At 36.5% G+C, this 21363-nt stretch overlaps 1 protein-coding gene across 2 annotated transcripts in view; it reads right to left on the bottom strand.

The window, feature by feature from the left end:
• DOCK3 (dedicator of cytokinesis 3) overlaps positions 1 to 21363 on the bottom strand; it is a 569026-nt gene that overhangs the window by 401409 nt on the left and 146254 nt on the right. The window contains exon 1 of one of the 2 annotated variants that reach the window (XM_057311742.1): positions 2671 to 2747. The exons of the other annotated variant lie outside the window; for it this stretch is intronic. Coding sequence (XP_057167725.1) covers positions 2671 to 2724 — 54 coding nt within the window. The 5' untranslated portion in view covers positions 2725 to 2747. Of the gene's footprint in view, positions 1 to 2670; positions 2748 to 21363 lie in introns of those variants that run through there. 2 annotated transcript variants of the gene reach the window in all.

Here is a 21363-nt window from a genome sequence, read left to right as displayed (position 1 = left end):
TCTAGCTTAAGAACCAGGAGTCAGCCTGTCAATAAAGAAAACATCTCAGTAATAACCACTATATTGCTTCCAAACATCACCAAAAAAGAAAGAAAGGGGAAAAAAAAAACTATGGTCCAGCTCTCACCCACACAAGCAAGGTTAACTGGACAGACTGGACTTTCACCATAATTGGACTATAATTAACATATTCAAACCTTGCACTGGTATAGTGGCTGAAAAGGCCAAGTTGGGAGTCAAGACTCTCTACCCAAGTGGGCAATAACTACCACCGAGTGGCAGTGGAGACTACCTGAACTTCTACCCCTAAACAGCATTAATGAGGCTCCTCCATCACTTCCCTGTGGTGTCCGAAGAGGCCTAAGAGAGAGTGGGGGCTTTCACCATTGCTCAGCAATGACAAGGACACCACCCTCCTCCTGGTCGTATCAGAGGCCACATGGGGAACAGCAGAAGGCTTTACAATGCTTTCCAGACAGTGAATAATCAGTGGAAGACTATTAGGAAGCTAGAATTCCCACATCTATTCAACAGTAACAAAGAGTCTGCACACTTCAGTGTCAACAGAGGCTGAGTGGGAACATGGACCTCAACCTCCACATGGCAGTAATGAGGCAAATCCTGTCCTTCCCCTACAGCAGCACTGTCACAAAAGCCAGATAAAGCAAAAGGTTTAAATAAAATCAGTATCTTGTAACATAATACCTAAAGGTCCAGGTCTTATCATACCAAGAACCATGAAGATCCTAAATTGAATGGAAAAAAAAATACATGCCAACACCAAGAAAACAAAGATATTAGAATTATCTGACAAATATTTTAAAGGAGCCATCACAAAAATGATTCAGGTAAGCAATTACAAATATGCATGAAACATGAAAAAAAAGAGAATCTCAGCAAAGAAACAAAATGTCTCAACAAAGAAACAGAAGATGCTGGATGGGCTCAACAGTAGAATGGAGGGGAGAGAGGAAAGAAGCAGTGAGTCATAAATCAGAAAAATTTTAAATGATACAAAACTGACTGTGATATTGTGATATAATAATATATATTTCTTCATCCCCAATCCCTGACACAAGAACTTCTAAAACTCTTGGAATTTCTGGATAAGAACAGGAGAAGCATCAACTTTGTTATTCATGAAAAGCCATTTTCAGCTGTACCTGGGGTTTATGCTAATGAAGTGACCCTTGGTGGGCCCCAGATAGCTTCAGAATGGGAGATGTCAGGGGAATCATGTGATTAGAAGGTTGGAACTTTCAGCTCCACTCTCCAACCCCAGGGAGGGGAGAAGGGCTGGAGAATGAGCTAATCACCAAAGGCCAATGATTTAATAAATCATGCCTTCATAATGTAACTCCCATAAAAACAAATAATGGGGTTTGGACAGCTTCCAGGATAATGAACACACAAAGTTGCTGTGAGGTTGAAATGCCAAAAAGGGGCATAGAAACTCCATTTCCCAGTCCACATACCTTGCCGTAAGCATCTTTTCTATTTTGCTGTTCCTAAGTCGGATCCTTTATGATAAACTGGTAATAGTAATTAAGTTGTTTTCCTGAGTTCTGTGAGCTGTTCTAGCAAATTATCAAACATGAGAAGGGGACATGTGGAATTTAAGAAACAAAACAGATGAACAGGGAAAGGAAAAAAAAGAGGGAAGCAAACCATAAGAGACTAGTCTGCTTGAGATTCTCTCTCTCTCCCTCTGCCCCTCCCCTCTGAGTCCACACTTTCTCTCAAATAAATAAATCTTTAAAAACTTATTATAAATATAACATAGGCAAATAAGAAGTAAAAGCATGAAAAAACATATTATGCAAAAATTAATGAAAAGAAAGCAAGAGTTAATATTACATAAAGTAGACTCCAGTACAAAGAAAATTACCAGATACAAAAAGGGACATTATATAATGATACAAAGTCAACCACCAAGAAAACATAGCAATCATAAATGCATATGCACAAAACAACAGAAAATGTTGGAGCAAAACTCATGGAAATAAAAATAGACAAAAATAGATAAATTCACAATTTTAGTTAGAGACTTACAGAACAACTAAACAGAAAAAGAGCAATGTTGAAGAACTCAACAACACCATCGACCAACAGGATCTAGTGGCATTCACAGAACACTCCACTCAACAAAAGCAGATACACATTCTTTTCAAGTGCCCACAGGACATATACCAAGATAAATCATATCCTGGGCAAAAACACAAATGTCAACAAATTTAAAACAATCAAAATCATAAACAGAATATTTTCTTAACCACAATGAAATCGAACTGGAAATCAATCCCACGAAAATAACAGAAAAAAAATCTGCAAATGCTTGGATACAAAACAACATATTACTAAATAATCCACGCATCAAAGAGGACTTCTCAGAGTAAATTAAAAAATTACACTGAACTAAATTAAAATGACAATACAATATATCAAAATTTGGAGACACAGGTAACGAAATGCTGAAAGGGAAATTACTGCCATTAAATGCATATATTATTTTTGTTATTTCAAGTTTTTATTTAAATACTAGTTAACATATAGTGTAATATTTGTTTCAGGAGAAGAATTTAGTGATTCCTCACTTACATAAAACACCCAATGCTCATCACAAGTGCCCTCCTTAATACCCTCAACCCTCAGTTTGTTCCCTATACTTACAAGTCGCTTATGGTTTGCCTCCCTCTCTCTTTTTTTCCTTTCCTCTATGTTCATCTGTTTTGTTTCTTAAATTCTACATGAGTCAGAATGGCTAAAATTAACAACACAGGAAACAACAGATGTTGGCAGGATATGGAGAAAGGGGAATCCTCTTACACTGTTGTTGGGAATGCAACCTGGTGCAGCCACTCTGAAAAATAGTATGGAGCTTCCTCAAAAAGTTAAAAATAGAACTACCCTATGACCCAGTATTTGCACTAACTAGGTAATTACCCAAAGGATACAAAAATGCTGATTCAAAAGGATACATGCACCCTAATGTTTATGCAGCATTATCAACAATAGCCAAATCAGGGAAAGAGCCCAAATGCTCATCAAATAGGAATAGATAAAGAAGATATGGGGGCACCTGGGTATCTCAGTTGGTTAAACTTAAGCATCCAACTCTTGGTTTTGGCTCAGGTCATAATCTCAGGGTGGTGAGATCAAGCCTTGCGTTGGGCTCCATACTCAGTATGGAGTCTGCTTGTCCCTCCCTCCCCTCTGTCCTTTCCCCTCCCCCAACTCACATGCATACACACACACTCTCTAATAAAATCTTCAAAAAAAAAAAAAAGATGTGGTATATGTATACATATATAATGGCATATTACTCAGCCATCAAAAAGAATGAAATCTTGCCATTTGCAAAAACATGGATGGAGCTAGAGTATATTATGCGAAGTGAAATAAGCCAGTCAGAGAAAGGCAGATGTGTATGTTATTAAAAGGGAAAATTGCATGGGCCACCTGGCTCAGTCAGTAGAGCATGCGACTCTTGATCTTAGGGTTGTGAGTTCAAGCCCCATGATGGGCATGGAGCCTACTTAAGAAAATTAATAAATAATTTTAGAATTTTTAAAAATAAAATAATATAAAAAGGAAAATTGCAAATCAATAATCTAAGCTCTCTCTTCAAGAAATTAGAATAGAAGAGCAAACTAAAACCAAAGCAAGCAAAAAGAACAAAAAGAGCAGAAATCAACAAAATTTAAAACAGAAAAAAAATAAGAGAAAATATAAAGCTGGACTTTGGAAAGATCAACAGAACTGACTAGGGGCACCTGGGTGGCTCAGTCAGTAAGCGTCTGCCTTCAGCTCAGGTCATGAACCCAGGGCCGTGGGATCGAGCCCAAGTCAGGCTCCCTGCTCAGCGGGGAGTCTGCTTCTCGCTCTCCCTCTGCCACTCCCCCTGCTTGTGTTCTCTCTGTCAAACAAATAAATAAAATCTTTTTTAAAAAATAGAACTAATTTCTACCAAGACTAACAAAGGAGAAAACAGATAAGACACAAGTTATCAATATCAGGAATGAAACGGGATATTACACATTCATTAAAAGGATATTAAAGGAATATTTCAAAAACTCTACACAAATAAATAGATGACATACATGAAATGGACCAATTCCTTTTAAAATACAAACTATCATAACTCAACCAATACAAAATGTATACACTTGATTCCTGAACAATACAGGGTTAGGGGCACCAATCCCCCACACAGTCAAAAACCCATGTACAACTTCTGAATTCTCAAAAACTTACCCTTCTGTTGACCAGAAACCTTACTGATAACATAAACAGTCAACACATATATTGAATATTATATGTATTATATAGTCTATTCTTAAAGTAAGCTAGAGAAAAAATATTTTAAAAATCATAAGAGAAAACAAATTTACAGTACTGTATTGTATGTATCACAAATCTGCACAGAAGTGGACCCACACAGTTCAAACCCATCATCTGAATAGCTTGAATAGCCCTATGACCATTAAGAAAATTGAATTCATATTTTAAAACTCCTAAGAAAAAAAAATCTTCAGACCCAGATGTCTTCACTGCTTCATTCTACCAAATGACTGAAGAATGAACACCACTACTACACAATCACTACCATAATATAAGAGGGAAAAAAATTTCTCAATTCATTTTATGAAACCAGTATTACTCTGATACCAAAATCAAAGATAGTATAAAAAAAACTATAGACCAATATCCCTCATGAATACAGATGTAAAAATCCTTAACAAAATGTTATCAAGTAGAATTCAGCAATATATAAGAAGTCTTATGCACCATGAGGTTTATTTTAGGGATGCAAGACATTTTCAAATTCAAAAATCAATCTACGTCACATAATAAAAAATAATTACTAAAAAAAATCAATCAATGTAATCTACCATATTAAATCTAATGAAGAAAAATCACACATTGTATTAATGCATATGACAAACTTCAATACCAATTCATGACTAAAATAAGACTCTCAGGGAAAAAAGCAACAAAATCACAGAGGAGTAACATAAGCAAAAACCAGGGGTGTACTATATTGTGACTAACATAATAAAAAAATATATTATAAATTTAAAAAACCATAAGCAAAATGGAAGAGTAGGAGTTTTGTACCATTTTCCCCACCAAAGAAAATTTATTTTTAACAATCAACCAGACAAGAATGACCTTGTGGAAGTTCAGGAGTCCAGTGGAAAAGTTCCAACACAATGTTGGAAGAAAAAAAAAAATCTGAGACTGGATGCACTGAAGAGGGTAAGAAGAACAACTTCACATTACCTGCATTATCTCTTCCACAAGGCAGCCTAGCTCAGTGCCAAGAGACACCTTCTTGATCTGTGATTTCTCCAATGGCAGAAAGTAAGAACATCTGAGTGAGCACCTGGCTTTCCCCAGTTTTGCGGGTTGCTGAAGAGGCCCACTTCTTTCTCACCCCATCCAGAATACTGAAGTGTACTACACAACCGGAGGGTAAGGAGGGGATAGAAGGAGAGCAGCCAGGACTCTCAAAAGACATCAAAGGATCCTACTAATTACCTTACAGACTCCATCAGGAAGCCTGTCCATGAGCCAATGGGGACACCTCATCTGCAAATCTTCCCAACTGGCCCACAGTTACCCCCAACACACTGCACACTTTCCCTAGCTACTCCCCAACTCCATAGCCAGCTCCTTGTGCAACAAATATAACCCTTTGCAGATGGTTACTGAACACATGCAGAAACACACCTTACTCTGTGGGACTGGGAGAAAGCACAGAAACTTGAGCAGTCAGCACTGCCTTAGGTAAAGCAAATAAGTGACTATTATTAGCAACTGGACTGATTTTGTGGGATTGAGAGAAAACATACAATCTTAAGAGTTTCACCCCAAAAAGGAATAAAAAGTGTGAAGCAGGTGCATTCAAAGGAAAATTCTCAGAATATCCAACAAGTCTAAGTTATTCCTCTACCAAAGACAGTAAGTAAAAATGGAGGACGTGATTGCTTCTTCAAATGCAAAAAAGCAATGCAAGATATCAAGAACATGAAAAATAAAGGAACTGTGATACCACCAAAGGAATACAATTTTTTCTAGTAACCACGCCCAAGAAAAAAACAGATCTGTGATTTGCCCAATAAATAATTGAAAGTAGTTGTTTTTTAAAAGTTCAAGGAGTTATAAGAAAACACAGAAAGACCATTAAACAAAATCATGAAAACAATACACAAATAAAACCAGAAGTTTAATAGATACATAGAAATCATAAAAAGAAAACAGAAGTTCTGGAGCTGAAGATTACAATGAATTAAATGAGAAATGTAAAATAGAGTACAGAAGATCAGCAGAAGAAAAGAATCAGTGAGATTAAAGACAGGAACTCTGAAATTATCCAGCCAGAAGAGAACTAAGTAAAAAGAATGAAAAAGAGTAAAGAAAGTCTATGTGAATTATGGGACACCATCAAGGAAAACAAGCTATGCATTACTGCAGTTCCAGAAGGAGGAAGGAGGAAATAAAGGGACAAAAATCTGATTTAAAGAAATAATGGCTGAGAAGTTCCCAATTCTGGGAAGAGATTTGAATATCGAAGTTCATGAAGCTAGGTCCCCAAAAACATTCAACCGATAAAGATCAATTCAAAGACACATTATAATAAAACTGACTAAAAAACCAAGACAGAGAATTTCAAAAGCAACAAGAGAAAAAAAGTTTGTAACTTACAAGGTAACCCCCATAAGGCTATCAGCAGAATTCAGCAGAAACCTTGCAGGCCAGGAGAGAGTGGGATGATACATTCAAAGTACTGAAAGAAAAAAATTGCCAACTAAGAATACTTCACCCGGCAAAGACCTCCTTCAAAAATAAAGAGATAAAGAGTTTCCAAGACAAGCAAAAGCTGAGAGAGTTCATCACAACTAAACTAAATGCGGAAAGAAGTTCTTCATGCTAAAATGAAAGGACAAAAATTAGTAACATAAAAAACATATAATAAAATATAAAACACACTGGTAAAGGTAAGTTTATACTTAAATTCTGACTTCTCTAATACTATAATAAGGCAGCATATTAATCAATAAACTCTAGTAAAGAGTGAAGAACAAAAGTATTAAAAATAACTACAGCTACAGAAATTTCTTAAAGAATATACAATATAAGAAGATGTAAACTGCAACATCAAAAGTATAAAATGTGGGTAGGAGTAAAAGGGTATAATTTTTATGTGTGATTGCAGTCCAAATATTGGAAGATCGGTAGGGGAAGAAAGGGATAAAGAAAGGGGGGTAATCAGAAGGGGGAATGAAGCATGAGAGACTATGGACTCTGAGAAACAAACTGAGGGCTTCAGAGGGTAGGGGGGGTGGGGGAATGGGATAGGCTGGTGATGGGTACTAAGGAGGGAACGTATAGCATGGTGCACTGGGTGTTATACGCAACTAATGAATCATAGAACTTTACATCAAAAACCAGGGATGTACTGTATGGTGACTAACATAATTAAAAAAATTAAAAAAATATTATCAGCATAAAGCAGACTGTTAAAAGGTGTTTTATGTAAGCCTCATAGCAACCACAAAGAAAAACTTACAACAGATATTCAAAAGGTAGAGAGAAGGAAATCAAATCATACCATTCTGAAAAATCATTAATTCACAAATGAACACAAGAGAAAAAGGGAAAGACAAAGGAACTAAATAAAAAAGAGCCAGAAAACAATTAACAAGATAATATTAGTAAGTCCTCACCTACTAATAATGAAATGTAAGTAGGTTAAATTCTCCAGCCATAAGGCATATAGCTGCTGAATGAACTAAAAAATATAACCCAACTGCATGCTGTCTACAAGAAACTCACTTCACCTTTAAGGATAAACTTGGCCTCTACTCCCCGCAAATGTAAAGCGAAAGAGAGCAGAGTCAGCTTTACTTATATCAGACAAATGAGATTTCAAGTCACAAACAACAGTCAAAGAAGGTGATTATATAATGACAAAGGGGTTAATTCATCATGAGGCTAAAACAATTGCAAATATATACACACAAAAAAACCCCAGAACATCTAAATATATTAAACAAATAATAACAGATCTGAAGGGAGAAATAGACAATACCAAAAAAAGTAAAGCATTTCAATACTCCCTTTCAACAATGGATAGATCCAGAAAATTAATAAGAAATTATTTGGCTTAGATTAGACTTTAGACCAAATGGAGCTGACAGACATATAGAGAATATTCTATCCGAAAACCACACAATACACATTCTTTTCAAACACACACAGATTATTTTCAGGGTACATAAAATGTTAGGCCACAAAACAAGTCTTAAACTCAAGAAGACTGAAATCATACCAATTATCTTTTCTAACCACAATGATATGAAGCTAGAAATCAATAACAGGAAGAAAGGTATAAAAATCACAAATATGTGGAAATTAAACAACACATTTCTTAACAAACAATTGGCCAAAGCAGAGATCAAAAGAGAAGTTAAAAAAAAAACTCAAAACAAATGAAAATGGAAATACAACATACCAAAACTTATAGGATGCAGGAAAAAACAGCTCTAAGATGGAAGTTTATGGTGATAAATGCCTATAATAAGAAAAAAAACACAAAAGAACAACCTAACTTTATACCTGAAGGAACTATAAAAATAATGAAGCCCAAAACTAGCAGAACGAAGGATATATAAAGATTAGAGAGATAAATGAAATAGACACTAGAAAACAATAGAAAAGAGCAATGAAATTACGACCATGCTATCTAAAAAGTAAACCAAATTGAAAAAACTTTAGCCAGACTAATAAAGAAAATAAGAGAAAGAATCAAATAAAATTAAAATGAAAGAGGAGGCACTACAACTGATATCATAAAAATACAAAGGATCATAAGAGATTACTATGAAGAATCATATACCAACAGATTGGTTAACCTAACAAAACTGAAAAGATTCCTAGAAACATACACCTGACAAGACAGAATCATAAGTAGAAATCACTGACATACCACCTTACGCCAGTTAGAATGGCAAAAACTAACAAGACAAGAAACAACAATTGCTGGAGAGGATGTGGAGAAAGGGGATCCCTCCTACATTGTTGGTGGGATTGCAAGTTGGTACAGCCTCTCTGGAAAACAGTGTGGAGGTCCCTTAAAAAGTTAAAAATTGAGCTATCCTATGACCCAGCCATTGCACTACTGGGTATTTACCTCAAAGATACAGACGTAGTGAAGAGAAGGGCCATATGCACCCCAATGTTCATAGCAGCATTGTCCACAGTAGCTAAATCGTGGAAGGAGCCGAGATGCCCTTCAACAGATGACTGGATTAAGAAGATGTGGTCCATATATACAACGGAATATTACTCAGCTATCAGAAAGAACGATTTCTCAACATTTGCTGCAACACGGACAGGACTGGAGGAGATAATGCTAAGTGAAATAAGTCAAGCAGAGAAAGACAACTATCATATGATATCTCTCATCTTTGGAACATAAGAACTAGGAAGATCGGTAGGGGAAGAAAGGGATAAAGAAAGGGGGGTAATCAGAAGGGGGAATGAAGCATGAGAGACTATGGACTCTGAGAAATAAACTGAGGGCTTTAGAGGGTAGGGGGTGGGGGAATGGGATGGACTGGTGATGGGTAGTGAGGAGGGCACGTGTTGCATGGTGCACTGGGTGTTATACACAACTGATGAAGCATCGAGCTTTACATCGGAAACCAGGGATGTACTGTATGGTGACTAACATAATATAATAAAAAAAATTTTAAAAAAAAGAATGCAAAGAACCTAGATCTCTCATACACCACAGGTGGAAATGTAAAATGGCACCACCTGTCTAGGAAACAGTTTGGCAGTTTTTTAAAAAACTAAATCTGCAACTACCATATAAGTCAACAAGCGTGTGCCTGGGCACTCACCCCCAAAGAAATATAAACTTTTGTTCACAAAACTATAAAAACCTATACATATGTTTTAACAACTCTCTTTTAATAGTAAAAAAAAAAAAAACTGGAAACAACTCTGATAACCTTCAAAATGTGAATGATTAAACAAATGGTGGTACATCCATACCATGAAATAGAACTCAAAAATAAAGGAATGAACTATTAATACATGCAAAAACATGGGCAAATCTCTACAAAGTTATGCTGAGTGAAAACCTCCAATTCCAAAATGCTGCATACTGTATGGTACCACCTACATCCATTTTTTTTAATGTTATGTTAGTCACCATACAGTATATCATTAGTTTTTGATATAGTATTCCATGATTCATTGTTTGCATATAACCCAGTGCTCATTACAACACATGCCCTCCTTAATACCCATCACCTGGCTAACCCATTCCCCCATCCCCTCCCCTCTGAATCCCTCAGATTGTTTCCCAGAGTCCATAGTCTCTAATGGTTCGTCTTCCCCTCTGATGTCCACCCCTTCAGTTTTCCCTTCCTTCTCCTAATGTCCTCCATGCTATTCCTTATGTTCTACATGAGTGAAACCATATGATAATTGTCTTTCTCTGCTTGACTTTTTTCACTTAACATAATCCCCTCCAGTTCCACCCATGTTGGTGCAAATGGTGGGTATTCATTCTTTTGGATGGTTAAGTAATACTCCATTGTATATATAAACCACATCTTCTTTATCCATTCGTCTGTTGAAAGGCACCTCAGAAAAAGACAGTCTCTTCAATAAATGGTACTGGGAAAATTGGACAGCTATATACAGAAGAATTAAACTCCACCATTCTCTTACACTGTACACAAAGATAAACTCTAAATGGATGAAAGACCTCAATGTGAGACAGAAATCTACCTACATACATTTTTAAATGACAAAATTATAAAAAACAGAGAACAGATTACTGGTTACCAGAGATTATGAGGCAGTAGAGGTGGAGGGATGTGGGTATGGCTATAAAAGGCAACATGAGAGATCCTTGTGCTGACAGAAATGTTCTGCCCCTTGATTATATTAATGTCACTATTCTGGTTTTGATACTGTATTACAGTTTTATAAGATGTTATCAATGGAGGACTTGGGTATCTATTCATTATAACTGCATATAACTCCTTAATGATCTCAAAAATATAAAGTATAACAAAGAAAACCAGGATCTGTCATCTGTCAAAAACAACTAAAAAAAAGCAACAAATATGTGAAGCAACTGTTTCCAGACACTAGACAACTAGCAGCACAGGAATGTGTGATCACTAGGAGAATGGAAACAAATGAAGGGAGTCATACAATTCTCCAACACTTTTTGTCTAGAGATCTTTATAGATCAGAAAGGGACAGCACAGAACAAAGCACTGTCAAACATTAGTAAAAGAAGAGTGGGAGGGCTGGATTTTGTGCAACAGAACAGAAGGGAATCATGATGACCAAGAATTAAAGGATTCCTCATAGAGATTTCCTTGAGTCTTTGCCCGAATACTAAGCTGTAATTGTACATAGTAAGACTCTAAACGGCGAGGGAAAGAGCAACTAATGGGCAGCTATAACTTAAACAATTCCTGGAGCAAATATAAGATTCATTCACATTCAAGTTCTAATCCAGCAGAGTGGAAAGAACTCAGTGATCACATGGGTCTTTCAATAAAGACTCAGTAAGACTGCATGTTAAGGGTAAGATCAAAGAATCCTAGAGTAAAGGTTACTCTAGACATACTCTAACAAACCTTAATGATCGAGCTGAATTACAAGTAAATTAATTGCCTGCAAAAATGAATTAAACGTTTCAGGGCACCTGGATGGCTCAGTCGGTAGAGAATGCAATTCCTGATCTCAGGGTAACAAGTTTGAGCCCCACATTGGGCGCAGGGTCTACTTTAAAAAAAGAAAAAGCTATCTTTAAAGGAAGATGACAAAATTCAGATCAAAAAAATCCACAGCTGAAAGCCTTTCCCTTAAGATCAGGAACACGACAAGGATGCCCACTCTCGCCATTATTATTCCACATAGTACTAGAGGTCCTTGCAACAGCAATCAGACAACAAAAAGGAATAAAAGGTATTCAAATTGGCAAAGAAGAAGTCAAATTGTCTCTCTTTGCAGATGACATGATACTCTATATGGAAAACCCAAAAGACTCCACCCCCAAACTACTAGAACTTATAGAGCAATTCAGTAATGTGGCAGGATACAAATCAATGCTCAGAAATCAGTTGCATCTGTATACATGAACAATGAGACTGAAGAAAGGGGAATTAGGGAATCCATTCCATTTACAATAGCACCAAAAATCATATGATATTTCGCAATTAACATAACCAGAGAGGTAAAGGATCTATATTCTAGAAACTACACATCACTGTTGAAAGACATTAAGAAGACACAAAAAGATGGAAAAACATTCCATGCTCATGAATCGGAAGAATAAACATAGTTAAAATGTCTATGCTACCCAGAGCAATCTACACTTTCAACGCCATCCCGATCAAAATACCAAGGACATTTTTCAAAGAGCTGGAACAAATGACCCTTAAATTTGTGTGGAACCAGAAAAGGCCCTGAATTGCCAAGGAAATGTTGAAAAGGAAAAACAAAGCTGGGGGCATCACGTTGCCAGATTTTAAGCTATACTACAAAGCTGTGATCACAAATATAGCATGGTACTAGCACAAAAACAGACACATAGACCAATGGAACAGAACAGAGGCTCCAGAAATGGACCCTCGGCTTTATGGTCAACTAATCTTTGACAAAGCAGGAAAAAAAACATCCAGTGGAAAAAGGACAGTCTCTTCAATAAATGGTGCTGGGAAAATTGGACAGCTACATGCAAAAGAATGAAACTTGACCACTCTCTCACACCATACACAAAGATAAACTCCAAATGGATGAAAGACTTCGATGTGAGACAGGAATCCATCAAAATCATAGAGAAGAACACAGGCTGTAACCTTTTTGACCTCATCTCCAGCAACTTCTTTCATGACACATCTCCAAAGGCAAGAGGAACAAAAGAAAAAATAAACTTGTGGGACTTCATCAAGATAAAAAGTTTCTGCACAGCCAAGGAAACAGTCATTGAAACAAAGAGGCAACCTACAGAATGGGAGAAGATATTTGCAAATGACACTACAGATAAAAGGCTGGTATCCAAGATCTATAAAGAATTTCTCAAACTCAATATATGAGAAACAAATAAATCAAAAAATGGGCAGAAGTTATGAACACTTTTCCAATGAAGACATACAAATGGCTAACAGACACATGAAAAAACGTTCAACATCATTAGCCAATAGGGCGATTCAAATCAAAACCACACTGAGATACCACCTTACGCCAGTTAAAATGGCAAAAATTGACAAGGCAAGAAACAAATAATGTTGGAGAGGATGTGGAGAAAGGGGAACCCTCTTACACTGTTGGTGGGAATGCAAGTTGGTATAGCCACTTTGGAAAACATTGTGGAGGTCCCTCAAAAAGTTAAAAATTGAGCTACCCTATGATCCAGCAATCGCACTACTGGGTATTTACCCCAAAATTAAAGATGTAGTGAAGAGAAGGGCCATATGCACCCCAATGTTCATAGCAGCATTGTCCACAATAGCTAAATTGTGGAAGGAGCCGAGATGTCCTTCAACAGACAAATGGATAAAGAAGATGTGGTCCATATATACAATGGAATATTACTCAGACATCAGAAGAACGATTCCCCAACATCTGCAGCAACATGGATGGGACTGGAGGAGATTGTGTCAAGTGAAATAAGTCAAGCAGAGAAAGACAATTATCATATGGTTTCACTCATTTATGGAACATAAGAAATAGCAGGGAGATCGGTAGGAGAAGGAAGGGAAGAATGAAGGGAGGGTAAATAGAAGGGGAATGAACTACGAGAGACTATGGACTCTGGGAAACAAACTGAGGGCTTCAGAGGGGAGGGGGTGGGGGATTGGGATAGGCCAGTGATGGGTACTAAGGAGGGCATGTATTGCATGGAGCATTGGGTGTTACACGCAAACAATAAATCATGGAACACTATATCAAAAACTAAGGATGTACTGTATGGTGACAAACATAATAAAAAATTTTAAAAAAAAGAAATTCAGCAACAACATAACTTCAAAATTCTAGAAAACAAAAGAAAACTACTAGGTATGAGAAAATACAAGCCAAAATCAGGAGAAAAAGCTGTCAAGAAAAACAGACCAAAAATGACACACAATGGGTACCAGCAGAAAAGTTTAAAACAGCTATTAGAATTTGCTCAAAAACTTAAAAGAAAACATGAACATAGTGAAAATGCAATATATATAAAATTTCCTAAATGGAAATAAAAGAGCTGAAAAACACATCTAAATGAAAACATTCATTCAATGTATTTAATGGCAGATTAAATACTGTAGAAGGAAGAGTAGCACACTTGAAGACCTAGTATTAAAACTATCCAAATAAAAGAACAGAGTTGAGGGATAGGCTGAAAAATAAAATATAACATCAGTAAAAAAAAAAAAACTGTTAAGTAATATAAAACAGCATAACATATGTGTTACTGGAATACCAAAAAAAAGTAGCAAAGAAATATTTAAGGAAATCATAGGAAAAAAGTCTAAATTATTTTTTGAATTTCTAAATTATTTCAAGTTTTTATTTAAATTCCAGTTAGTTAACATACAGTGTAATATTCATTTCAGATGTAGAATTCAGTGGCTCATCACTTACATACAACACCTGGTGCTCATCACAAGCACACCCTCCTTAATACCCACGACACATTTAATCCACCTCCCCTCCAGCAACCCTCAGTTTCTTCTCTGTGGTTAAGAGTCTGTTTTCTGGTCTGCCTCTCTTTTCTTCCCCCATGTTCATCTGTTTTGTTTCTTAAATTCCACATATGAGTGAAATCATATGGTATTTCTCTTTCTCTGACTGACTTATTTTGCTTAGCATAATACTCTCTGGCTCCATCCACATCATTACAAACAGCAAGATTTCATTCTTTTTGATGGCTGCATAATATTCCATTGTATGCATCTACCACATAGTCTTTATCTATTCATCAGTTGATGGACATTTGGACTGTTTCCATAATTTGGCTATTGTTGATAATGCTACTACAAACATTGGGTCACCTGTGCCCCTCTTAATTAGTATTTTTGTATTCTTTGGGTAAATACCTAGTAGTACAATTGCTAGGTCATAGGATAGTTCTATTTTTAACTTTTTGAGGAACCTCCATACTGTTCTGCAGAGTGGCTGCACCAGTTTGCATTCCCACCAACAGTACAAGAGGGTTCCCCTTTTTAATTTCTTAATTAGATGAAAAACATAAACTCACAGGTACAGTGAGCACCATGATATAAATTTGGATAGCACACCGACACACACGACATCAAAATACCTCATAAGCAAACTGCCAAAAAACAATGATAAAATCATAAAAGCATCCAGAAATAAAAACAAAATAAAAATTTTAAGTAACTATGGTACAAGAAACAAAAGTAAGAATGCTTTTCATCAGAAATACTGTAAAGCCAGAAGACAATGGACTGACATATTTAAATGTAAACCTAGAATTGTATATCCAATGAAAATCTTTTAAAAATAAAAGTGAAAAAGCCCAGTGTAAATAAAATGGCTAGGTTAATAAAAAGCAGAGAGCTTTGTTATACTGAACTGATGAATCACGGAACATTATATCAAAAACCAAAGATGTACTATACCTTGGCTAATTGAATTTAAATTTCAAAAAGCAGAGAGCTTTGAAATAATGGACAAAAAAAATGTTTAAAGTCAAAAGTTAACTTTTTTTAAAGATCAACAAAACAACAAAAATTTATATATTGATCAATATATTTGATCAAGAAAAGGGGTATAAATTCCTAAAATCTGGAATGAAGGAGGGATTACTGCTAAATATCTTAAAGTCATTAAAAAGTAATAAATAGCTTGAATAATAACAAAAAATAAAAAACAAATGAAATAGACAAATTTCCTGCAAAATACAACTAATTCAACTGACAGAAAATGAATTAGACAACGATACTAAAGATAGAACATTAGCTCTACCATAACAAAAAAATTTTAAATGACAAATTAGACTTCCTCAAAATTAAAATCTACTCTTCAGAACACAACACTAAGAAAATAAAAAGGCAAGCCATGGACTAAAAGAGTACATTTACAAAGACTTATATTCAGAATAAAGAATTCATATAATTCAATTAAAAAACAGTAAAATATTAGTGAGAGACATGAAAAGACACTATACAGAAAAATGAGGTGAAAGGCCAATAAACATTTGAAAAAGTATTCAACCTATTTAGTCATCAGGGAAATAAAAATTAAGATCATAACAAGATACTGCTGCCCCATCTATATGAATGGCTAAAATTTAAAAGACTAAAACTGAAAAGTGTTGCTGAAAACATGGGCCAACTGAAACTCTCATACTTAATTTAAACTTAAATTTGGGAAGGGTTCTCACCATTAACTGATAAGAATTGCTCACTGCGTCCAAACTATTTGGCACAAACGATATGGTTTATGATGAACAACAGCTTTCCTTGTGGGAATGTAGGCTGCCTACATGACAAGTGCCCAATAAAAACTCCGGGCACCGGGATTCAAACAAGCTTCTCTGGTTTGCAACATTTCACATGTGTTGTCACAGAGCTATTGGGGGAATTAGGTTTGTCCTGTGTGACTCCACTGGGAAAGGACTCTTGGAACGTTGTGCCTGATTTTTCCAGACTTAATTAACCACATGCATCTTTTCCCTTCGCTGATTTGATTTGCATTCTTCACTGTAGTAATGCATAGCTTTGAGTGCAACTATATAATGAATCCTGTGGGTCCTCATAGCAGATCTTCAAACCTAGAGGTGGTCTTAAAGACTTCCAAACCTGGCACAAAATATCACGTTAGCCTTCATTCTTTTCAGCATCTACCACTTTCTCCACACCTACGACAATACAAACACACTAACAATAAGGGCCATCAGTGGAGTACACTTAACAGGTGGCTATTAGATAAATTCCAAGTCACAAACACAAAACTCCAATGCTGAGTAATAATGATAAAAGTCACCTTTAAAAAAGTTTTCAGTTAGGAGAACTCCTATTGATGACAACTACAGTTTTTCTTCATTTAAAAAAAATTGTTAGATGGAGAAAAAAGACATTTCAGAATCGCCAGTCATTGACCAATTTCGTAACCACGAAACCAGCCCTACAGGAGATATTAAGGGGGGGTTCTATAAAGGTAAAAAGGCCCCAAGAGTGATACAGAAAAGAAAGTCACAACCAATACAAAGACTTTACTGGCAACATGGCATCATTAAAATTCTATCTCTCAGTTCTTAGTGCCAATGTAAATGGTTTAAACGCTTCCATAAAACACCACAGGGTTGCATATTGGATAAAAAGAAATGACCCGTCCATTTGCTGTCTACAAGAGACTCATTTCGAACCCAAAGATGCATTCAGACTGAGAGTAAGGGGATGGAGTACCATCTTTCACGCAAATGGACCTCAAAATAAAGCTGGGGTAGCAATTCTCATATCAGATAGATTGGATTTTAAACTAGAGACTATAGTTAGAGACGCAGAAGGACACTATATTATTCTTAAAGGAAGTATTCAACAAGTGGATATGACAATTATAAATATATGCCCCCAAACATGAGAGACTATGGACTATGAGAAACAAACTGAGGGCTACAGAGGGGAAGGGGGTGGGGGAATGGGATAGACCGGTGATGGGTAGTAAGGAGGGCACATATTGCATGGTGCACTGGGTGTTATACACAACTAATGAATCATCGAGCCTTACATCGAAAACCGGGGATGTACTGTATGGTGACTAACATAATATAATAAAAAATCATTATTAATAAAATAAATAAATAAATAAATAAATATGCCCCCAACAGGGGAGCAGCAAGATACACAAGCCAACTCTTAACCAGAATAAAGAGACATACAGATAAAAATACATTAATAGTAGGGGACCTCAACACTCCACTATCAGAAATAGACAAAACACCCTGGCAAAAACTAAGCAAAGAATCAAAGGCTTTGAATGCCATACTCGACGAGTTGGACCTCATAGATATATATAGAACACTACAGCCCAGAACCAAAGAATACTCATTCTATTCTAATGCCCATGGGACATTCTCAAGAATAGACCATGTTCTGGGACACAAAACGGGTCTCAACTGATACCAAAAGACTGAAATTATCCCCTGCATATTCTCAGACCACAACGCTCTGAAATTGGAACTCAACCGCAATGAAAAATTTGGAAGAAACTCAAACACTGGGAGACGAACAACCATCCTGCTCAGGAATGACTCGATAAACCAGGAAATCAAAAATCAACTTAAACAATTTATGGAGACCAACGAGAATGAAAACACAACGGTCCAAAACCTATGGGATACTGCAAAGGCAGTCCTAAGGGGGAAATACATAGCCATCCAAGCCTCACTCAAAAGAATAGAAAAATCTAAAATGCAGTTTTTATATTCTCACCTCAAGAAGCTGGAACAGCAACAGAGGGACAAGCCTAATCCACGCACGAGGAAGCAGTTGACCAAGATTAGAGCAGAAATCAATCAATCAGAAACCAGAAGTACAGTAGAGCAGATCAACAGGACTAGAAGATGGTTCTTTGAGAGAATCAATACAATTGACAGACCACTGGCAAGACTTATCCAAAAGAAAAGAGAAAGGACCCAAATTATTTAAATTATGAATGAAAAAGGAGAGGTCACGACCAACACCATTGAAATTGGAAGGATTATTAGAAATTTTTATCAACAGCTATATGCCAATAAACTAAGCAATCTGGAAGAGATGGAATCCTTCCTGGAAACCTATAAACTACCAAGATTGAAACAGGAAGAAATTGATTTCTTAAACAAGGCCAATTAATTACGAAGAGATTGAGTCAGTGATAAACAACCTTCCAAAAAACAAAACTCCAGGCCTGGATGGTTTTCCTGGGGAATTCTACCAAACATTCAAAGAAGAAATAATACCTATTCTCCTAAAGCTATTTCAAAAAATTGAAACAGAAGGAAAGCTACCAAACTCATTCTATGAGGCCAATATTACCTTGATCCCCGAACCAGGCAAAGACCCCCTCAAAAAGGAGAATTACAGACCGATTTCCCTAATGAATATGGACGCCAAAATCCTCAACAAGATACTTGCTAATAGAATCCAACACTACATTAAAAGGATTATCCATCATGATCAAGTGGGATTCATACCTGGGATGCAAGCGTGGTTCAATATTCGCAAATAAATCAGCGTGATACATCATATCAACAAGAAAAGACTCAGGAACCATATGATCCTCTCAATTGATGCCGAAAAAGCATTTGACAAATTACAGCATCGTTTCCTGATTAACACCCTTCCGAGTGTAGGAATAGAGGGTACATTGCTCAATCTCATAAAAGCCATCTATGAAAAGCCTACTGCAAATATTATTCTCAATGGGGAAAAGCTGGAAGCCTTTCCCTTAAGATCAGAAACACGACAAGGATGCCCAATCTCGCCACTATTATTCAACATAGTACTAGAAGCCCTTGCAACAGCAATCAGACGACAAAAAGGGATCAAAGGTATCCAAATCGGCAAAAAAGAAGTCAAAATGTCTCTCTTTGCAGATGACATGATACTCTATATGGAAAACCCAAAAGAAGCCACTCCCAAACTATTAGAAGTTATAGAGCAATTCAGTAACGTGGCGGGATAAAAATATCAATGCTCAGAAATCAGTTGCATTTCTATACAAGAATAACGAGACCAAAGAAAGAGAAATTAGGGAATCCATCCCATTTACAATAGCACCAAAAACCATACGTTAACTTGGAATTAACTTAACCAGAGACGTAAAGGACCTATATTCTAGAAACTATAAATCACTCTTGAAAGACATTGAGGAAGACATAAAAAGATGAAAAAATATTCCATGCTCATGGATCAGAAGAATTAACATAGTTAAAATGTCCATGCTACCCAGAGCAATCTACACTTTCAATGCTATCCCGATCAAAATACCGAGGACATTTTTTAAAGAACTGGAACAAAGAGTCCTTAAATTTGTATGGAAACAGAAAAGGCCCCGAATCTCCAAGGAACTGTTGAAAAGGAAAAACAAAGCTGGGGGCATCACAATGCCGGATTTCGAGCTGTACTACAAAGCTGTGATCACAAAGACAGCATGGTACTGGCACAAAAGCAGACACATGGACCAATGGAACAGAATAGAGAACCCAGAAATGGACCCTCAGCTCTTTGGGCAACTAATATTTGATAAAGCAGGAAAAAACATCCGGTGGGAAAAAGACAGTCTCTTCAATAAATGGTGCTGGGAAAATTGGACAGCTACATGCAAAAGAATGAAACTTGACCACTCTCTCACACCATACACAAAGATAAACTCCAAATGGATGAAAGACCTCGATGTGAGACAGGAATCCATCAAAATTCTAGAGGAGAACATAGGCAGCAACCTCTACGACATCAGCCACAGCAACGTTTTTCATGACACATCTCCAAAGGCAAGAGAAACAAATGATAAAATGAACTTATGGGACTTTATCAAGATAAAAAGCTTCTGCACAGCCAAGGAAACAGTCAAAAAAACTAAGAGGCAGCCCACGGAATGGGAGAATATATTTGCAAATGACACTACAGATGAAGTACTGGTATCCAAGATCTACAAAGAACTTCTCAAACTCAATACACGAGAAACAAATAATCAAATCAAAAAATGGGCAGAAGATATGAACAGACACTTTTCCAATGAAGACATACAAATGGCTAACAGACACATGAAGAAATGTTCAAAATCATTAGCCATCAGGGAAATTCAAATCAAAACCACACTGAGATACCACCTTACACCAGTTAGAATGGCAAAAATAGACAAGGCAAGAGACAACAATTGTTGGAGAGGATGTGGAGAAAGGGGATCCCTCCTACATTGTTGGTGGGATTGCAAGTTGGTACAGCCACTCTGGAAAACAGTGTGGAGGTCCCTTAAAAAGTTAAAAATTGAGCTACCCTATGATCCAGCCATTGCACTACTGGGTATTTACCCCAAAGATACAGACGTAGTGAAGAGAAGGGCCATATGCACCCCAATGTTCATAGCAGCAATGTCCACAATAGCTAAATCGTGGAAGGAGTCGAGATGCCCTTCAACAGATGACTGGATTAAGAAGATGTGGTCCATATATACAATGGAATATACTCAGCTATCAGAAAGAACGAATTCTCAACATTTGCTGCAACATGGACGGCACTGGAGGAGATAATGCTAAGTGAAATAAGTCAAGCAGAGAAAGACAACTATCATATGATTTCTCTCATCTATGGAACATAAGAACTAGAATGA

The sequence above is a fragment of the Ursus arctos genome, unplaced genomic scaffold (assembly GCF_023065955.2).
Source record: "Ursus arctos isolate Adak ecotype North America unplaced genomic scaffold, UrsArc2.0 scaffold_14, whole genome shotgun sequence".
Classification (NCBI taxonomy): Eukaryota; Metazoa; Chordata; class Mammalia; order Carnivora; family Ursidae; genus Ursus; species Ursus arctos.
Note: the sequence above shows the minus strand (reverse complement) of the source record. Positions and strands in the feature narration are given on the sequence as shown.